Source organism: Anomalospiza imberbis, chromosome Z, assembly GCF_031753505.1.
Source record: "Anomalospiza imberbis isolate Cuckoo-Finch-1a 21T00152 chromosome Z, ASM3175350v1, whole genome shotgun sequence".
Lineage (NCBI taxonomy): Eukaryota > Metazoa > Chordata > Aves > Passeriformes > Viduidae > Anomalospiza > Anomalospiza imberbis.
Window position 1 is genome coordinate 28,946,801 of NC_089721.1, and position 7,633 is coordinate 28,954,433.

Sequence of the window (7,633 nt, forward strand, 5' to 3'; positions counted from 1 at the left end):
TACAGTGTTATATACAGTATACCACCATATACTGTGTTTATACTATAATTTGTACCAATTTCCACATTGTGTGTATAATTTATTAATAAAACTTTAAATTTTTACAGGCACATTAACTTCTGTTGTTCCTTTTTGACCATGGGTACCTACAAATTTTGGGTGCTCCCTACCCCTTCACAGTGGGGCACCCCAGCAGTCCAAGACCTATGGTTCCCAAAACTTCTACTGTGGAAGAGATCCACAGCCTACATGTCAAATATCCATGAATGATGACTGAGACCATGAAAGATGATTAATCATTCCACAAAATAATATCTGAGATTGTCTCATGGAGCTTGCATATCAATGAACAATAACCTAAAATTACTCAAAGTAAAGATGCTGGAAAACCCGTTCTCAATTTTCTAAGAATCCATTTTGAAATCAAAAGTTAGCTTCTTTTTCCTCAACCATCTGTCTCCTATCCTTGCAGAAATCTAGCAACAGTAAATGTGACTGGAATTTTGGCCCTCAAAAAATCTTATTCTTGCCAGTTTTATTTATAGGCCTACAAAAATTCACAGGAAGTATTTCAGTAATCTAAATTTTAAGGAGAGAAGTTCAGTATACCGTGAACAAAGAAAATTTAAATTGCAAGATCAGTTTTACAATATACTTCACATCAAACACTTGCCATAATAAAAGGAATACTGGGACCAGAAAACTCATAACCTAAACATGCACACAGTCCAAAGCAATGTCTTCTGCAAAATCTACAAGAAGAATGAAGCTTCTGTGATGTTTACTTTCAAACTAGCTGTAGAGCATTAACACATGCACATGGAATAGACATCCGATATAGCTGAGCAGGGGCATACATGAGATTCCAGAAACCAGAAGCAGATTACAGACCTGGAATGGAATACAACTTCAAGTTGCAAATGAAGATTGAATTGACCCAAAATGCTTTTCTTTTGGGATGCATGTTAGAAATAGCAAAATATATGGGGAAATGGGAGCTCCAATTGTAAGAATATTCTTGCAGTTATATAGTGCTAATTGCAATCAACAACTGTTCAAAGTAGCACCAATTTTGGGAAATTGGACCCAAGAAGATACCACTAATTGTAATTGTATTCATGGCAAGTAATTCTAATGGTATCCAGAGCAAAGGTTCAGGTTCATAACCAAGTTACCAGGCACAAGGTGCAATTTCTGCAGATCAGTTAAGCCATGTTAAAAACATTCATAAGCAAACTGTAAGACTATGTGACACATGAAGCAGTTTAACTGCGTTGAGTTTCTTCACTTTCACTGATGGCTATGTAAACATTCCCTCTCATTTATCAAGAGTCTGACACATGCCACAGTTCCGCAGAGGTATAGTAACTCAAGTTACAGTAATTTGGCAGCCCGGATGCTTCCAAAAACAAAGTACTGCAAAGTGAGTAAGGATTATCTTAAACATTTATAAACAATGTTTTGTGATGGCAGAATTATTTCTCATTTTATTTGAGCACATTATAATGGCAGATGATAACTCGAGAATCAATAATGTTTCAAATAGGAAGCTTTTGAAATTTCCACATTAAATGCTGGGATTTGGAAGTGAGGTACATAATTCTTCACTGTTAATGATTATGATTTTACAATTTTGAAAAATCACTTACGATTTTACAATCAAAAAGTTTGATGTTTTAATTAAGAATCACTAGAAGAAATACACATTAGTAGAACCCCAAGCATCTGAATTTTAGTATAAAATTACTGAAACATGTTCACTAAAATATAACAGTTTACTTACAAAAATCTTGTTATGGTCTGATCACAGTAAATGGACCATCAAAGCATAAAAAAGGCTACTAAAGAGGCACTAGGTTTTGTGTATTGATATAACCTTTCTTTTTCGTATACTTGAGAGAGAGCCCAAGACACTGACTAAACATCCCTGCAGTAAACAGGAAATATTTCCAAAGCCACCACACTTGCAAAGCTTGCAATCAACTCTGATACTCAGTATTTGAAATGTAGTTACTGACCATGCCAGTATTCTCCTTCAATACCAAAATTTAGTCTCTACCACATGTAGCTATTTCCCTTGCAATGAAATGTAGATCTAAGTGCAACTACATTGAATCCTGACCATTCAGTTGGGGATTGGAGGTAAAAAAACCAAAAGCTCCCACAAACAGAAGCAGGAAAACCAGGGAATAAACCCTAACTACAGGATGTAAAACAGCTCGTGAATTAGCCTTGGATTACAGACAGTAGATTTTAATTGCAAAAATCAGAAAACACAAAAAGATTTTATTGTCATTTTTGCTGATGGTTGGTAGGGGTTTTTTGGCAGGGCTGCTGTCCTCCTGTTAGGAGCAACTAAATGTTTTGATCTCTGACATGCATCCAATGCATGATTAAAAATTACCCAACTAAGCAACCTTAGAAACTGTATGTACAAGTAGTTGGAGTTGTATAAATACCTAGGGTTAAACATGCAGGCTACCAGCCAAAACAGTAATAAAAGCCAGAACACTTATAAATTCCTATAGTAAAGTCTAGAATTTATTTAGGCTACATTATATAGGAAATTTTTAGATTTACTGATCTCTGGACAATGTGAATAATTCAACAAAATAAAACAGCTGTCAAAATTCTAGAAAAAATAGTTTTATGGTTTTAATTTTAGATACTCAAAATAACTTCATTAATTTAAATGCATGAACCAACACCTACTACCAAGGATTCAGCATGCAAAAAGAGATCTAGTAAACTATTTCACCGAAGAGGCTTAACAGAAATTTTGTTATGGTTGTAAACAAAAGATAAAGGGGGGGAATAAAATTAATCTACATAAAAATACTGTAGATTTTATCTAATTAATCACTCTCTGCTGTCTTGCAAATAAAAGGGCAGGGGAAGGAAAGCAGACAAGAGAAAGATGAAAGATCAGAAAATGCAAATACCTTAGCTAGTATCTAATCAGTATCCAACACTCCTGTGCAAATATTTTAACAAAATTTCTGCTTTTTTCCAACAGCATTGTCAGCTTGTGAACACCTCTGATCACTTAACACAAACAGCTGCTTTTGTTAGTCATTTCCCACTTGTGTTTGTGCTGTTAATTATTTCTGTTTAAGCATATCCTCTAGAGACAAGCTGCAAGCCTTTGAGGATCAGTGTCTGCCAAATACCTCATCTATTGACATCTATTGTAAAATAGATCACGAAAGACAGTAAAAACTACCAGACATTATATATCCCTCCAGTGAATTCAAATTACTATTATGTAAGAGGAGGGGAGGAAGTTGCACCTGTTATACCTAGACAAGGCAAAGTAAACAAAAGTATATGTCTTTCACTGTAATGATAGTTGTAGGCAAAATAAAAAGTGTTTGTGTGCTCACAAACATGCCAATTATCTGCCTATATCATCTTACTAACACAGCTGCCCCAAAAAGAGACACCAGCTACTCAAATAATAAGCTGTGTTAAGTACGACATGCTAGAGACATTATGCAATTGTGCCAAGTCAACCAAGACTTAAGCTTTTTAAAACGCAGTACAGAGGGTCAGACCAAAACACTGAAAAATTATTTAGACATAGTCAAAAAAAAAAATAGCATCATGAACTGTAATAGAACAATTGTTTAGTCTCTCAATACCGAAAATCTCAGTGGCATTTCACTTCTAGTCAAAGATAACTGCATATATCTCACATTGCTGCAAGCATCTTTTCAAGTATTTTAACTTGACCAGATCAAGAGCATTCAAAAATATTTGACTCACCTAAATACTTATCTAACCTGTTTATCTAAGCCAAGTACTTGCACACTGGTTAACACAGCTCATTGAAACTATCTTTCTTAGTGAACACCAAAAAAAAAAAGGTCAAAAAACACTGTCCTTCCCAGTATCAGCCATCCTATAGCTTTCTCTGACGGCTGCCTAACACAGTAGTCTTTTACCTTGCTTCATATTAATGGAGTTCCTTAGGCATATGATTTCCTCCCTTTACACTTTTCTGAGCCTTGGCTTTTCCATTATTGGCTTTACACCTTCAAATTACCTTTTATACCTGTGTAGGTTGAGCTATCTTCAACTTTCTGCACTACCTTTTATATTTCAGGTCATCCAGTTCTTGCAACATTCTCAGCAATTAATGTTTTCAGATATCACAGTTTTTTTCAATATTGAGATAGTCCACATTTTTATTCTTCAATCTGAGGTTTTTTTTTAACAAGAAAAAAAATAAAATCATTACTGCAATTATTAATGTGCTCATGTATTTTCTGGAGCAGCGTCATCAAACAACTTTACTACACAGACTGAATACAGAATAGCTTTAATAGTACATGATGAAGTCTCTCACTTATGAGAACCAAGGTTAATATTAGGCATGATCATTAAAAAGTCATTAATAAAGCTCTGAATTCACAGAGGCTGAAACTATGTAAAATTGGGTTTTATACATAGATTCAGTCTATGAACAGGTTACTAACCTTAATTCAAACAGGCTAGCTGTAAAAAACCACAAGGCCACAATTTGCTCCCTACACCCTTTTAATATAAACCACACCAGTTTTTAATCAGTCAAAGGCCGAAAAAATACATGCCTTTTAAAATTTAAGAAAATATATATATACACACACATATATATATTTTATATATATATATATATATAAAAATATATATATATAAATAAATGAATATATATATATAGCAGTCGTGCAATGCTCTAGCATCCAAAAAGCAGTGGAGATTTGTTAAGAGGGGAAAAAAAACCCCAAACAACTTTCCTTTTTCTTTTAATTTGATGGATTTGGGACAATTTAATTTCAATAGTACATGAATTATGTAAAATTTAACAATCAAAACACACAAAGACAAACACTACAAGAAAACACACAGCTGTAATGGAAATGCTTTCAGAGCACACAGACAAGCATTAAAAGCTATTAAGTTTACACAAAATATGAAGGCAAAAATAGTACTTTTTAAAAAAATACCTTAGTTACAGAATTTTAGTAATTAGCAAGCTTAAAAAATTATCCACAGACTTTAGGTATACTGTGAGTGTAAAGATCTGCTAATCAATGATGCACTCCACATAAACGTATTCTACATTTTCTACTGCTGCTACTATTAATAGTTGCTGCCTTTTACATAGCAGAATGCAATTTCTAGGTAACTTGAGATACTTGAAATAAAATAAATATTGTAGATGTACAGACCATTAAACATTGACTTAATTTAAGTCAAAAAATGTGGTAGACCAGTAAAAAAAAAAAAACTCCACACGTGATGCCTTACCAACACAACAAAACTGTTCTGAGCCTATAAGAGCAAGACATTAGTAGCTCCATATATCAGTATACACTATAAACAAGTCAACAGGCTATGTAGAGGAAAAATAATTTTATTCTAACACATAGGCACTAGAGAAGCAAGAAATTTAGTTTAAATAAAAATACACTAAAGCCTCTAAAATATGAGAGCTTCTTGAAGATGAAATAATAAAAAAGAAAATTAAGTTCCACAGACATGGAAAAATATGACAGCTGAATATCAAAACTTCAAAGTAAAATTGTTCAAAGTAAAATTGAGGAGTTTTTTTTTTAGTTTTTGTTTGAGTTGGGTTGTTCAGTTTGGCTTTTTTTTAGTTTTTGTTTTTTTTTTTTGAGACAATGTGCATCTTAATCTGCTAATAGTTGCTTCACAGAGGCATAAGCTGCCATGACTAACCATCAGCAACCTAGAGAGCTGGGAAAAAGAAGCTTTTACCTTTTTTGCAATGTACAAACATTCCCCAAAACATTTACAATGTTCCATATTTTTCATTTAATATTCTATCTTAACTGAACAGAAAGAAAAAACTATGGTAACTTCAGTACACAAAGCAAACAATTAGCTTGACACAGCTCTGCTGAAAGGTGCAATTAGTCAAACCTTTCAAATAAGGCTCACCTGATCAGTAAGAGATATGCGATATTAAGCCTTACTGCTACAGATTAAGGACTAATACATTGTCTCCAGTGTGCTGTTGCTGTGTTAAGACTCCTTATAGAGACTAAACTTTACAAAGATGCTATGAACGCCTTGACTAACTGAAGGAAAATTGCTGCAGAGATGAAACTAAATAAGGACGCCATTTCAGAAAACAAGCATGAAAACAAAAATGTCCATGATGCAAAAAGCTCCAGGAGAAGCTTACACAATTTAGTTAACGTATATGAGTGCCTAGGAATGGATTTGCAGGTAGGCAAAATACCTCGAGGATGTTTCACACCTACTGTATGAATGCACCTGTAAAAAAAACCCTGAACCTCTGTCTTTGCTTTTGCTGATGCTGCAGATGCCTAGAATGCACATTCAAAACTGAGCCAGCGCTGATCACTCCACAGGCATCCGTTCATGGTCTGTGTCTGACAGACCTTAGGCGCTGTTTTCTTGTAGGTACCTTACTAAGGGAACCTCAGGAGCGCACATTCAAACAGAAGACTTTACTGCCTTCAGAACTGGCATGATTCTACAGACCACTGCTTACGTCGCCTAATACAGCTAGGCACCGCCTTTGCAAACACCTAAGGCAGTATCTACTCCTGGTCCTTTAAGGCTAAAAATAACAAGTATTCCAGACCTACAGATGACAGCGCCAAGAACGAATGGGATGTCACTGCCGCTCGCAGAGAGGCCACTCACCCCCACAAGAACTAAAAAGCCGTCAAAACCCTTGGCGTTTATGCATGGCTTATTTCCGGGCGTGGAAAACGCCCGTAAACCAGTTCAGTTTCGCATTCCCAGAACCAGGTCAGGCTCCCGCCGCCAAGCTGCCCGCCCACCAATTCCCAAACTTTCCGCGAGCACCAGAGACACCGCGGCCAGCCAAGGTCCGTCCCCATTTAGGAGACAGCACGGGAGGCTCCATACGGGAAAACAAAACAGAAGCGGCCGTTCATGTGCCTCCAGCACTTCGTCCGGTTCCCCTTACCCCCGGTTCTGCAGCTCCTTCAGCTCCGCCGCCGCCCCCCACTGCCGCAGCCGGCCGCCCCGCGGACACCACCTCCCCCGCCCGCCCCCGCGGCTATTTTTAAGCGGCCGGGCAGGTGGAAAGGCGGCAGAGTTGTCGGGTGCGCCGGCGGCCCGGCCCGGCACGGCCCCGCAGCGCCCGGGGACGCCGCCCCGGCCTCCTCCCTTGTGCGGGCGGCAGGGCGAGCCCGGCCGGGCAGGAAGGTGGCTCCCCCGCGGCGCGGCAGGCCCGTACCTCCCCAGATGCCCAGCTTCAGCTGGGAGCTGTCCAGGTTCACCACGTAGTCGCCAAGGAAACGGTTCAGGACGTCCACGACCAGGGACTCAAACACCATCCTGCCCCAGAGCCGCCGCCGGCCCGCTCCGCAGCTCGAGGGGGCGGCGCAGCGGGGCTCTCTCCTCCGCCCCTCCCGGCTGAGGGCGCGGCGAGGAGGAGGCGTGGCTTGTCCGAGGCTACGGCAGCCGGTGCGGGCTGTGCAGCTCCGCCTGCCGCGGGCCTTTCCCTCCCAGAGTCGATCCGTACGCACGCTGCCTGCCCGCTCTTGTAAAGGGATGAGTTATCGCAGAATGGGTGAGGTTGGAAGGGATCACAGGGGATCATCTGGTCCAGTCTCCTTGCTCAAGCAAG

General features: G+C 38.8%; 1 protein-coding gene across 6 annotated transcripts in view; it reads right to left on the reverse strand.

Moving 5' to 3' along the window:
- VPS13A (vacuolar protein sorting 13 homolog A) overlaps nucleotides 1-7,395 on the reverse strand; it is a 109,412-nt gene extending 102,017 nt beyond the window's left edge. For all 6 annotated transcript variants that reach the window (XM_068175866.1, XM_068175865.1, XM_068175864.1 and 3 more), the window contains exon 1: nucleotides 7,241-7,395. In XM_068175866.1, the coding sequence (XP_068031967.1) occupies nucleotides 7,241-7,340 (100 nt within the window). In that variant the 5' untranslated portion in view covers nucleotides 7,341-7,395. The remainder of the gene's footprint in view (nucleotides 1-7,240) is intronic.
- Between the last annotated feature and the right edge of the window lie 238 nt (nucleotides 7,396-7,633).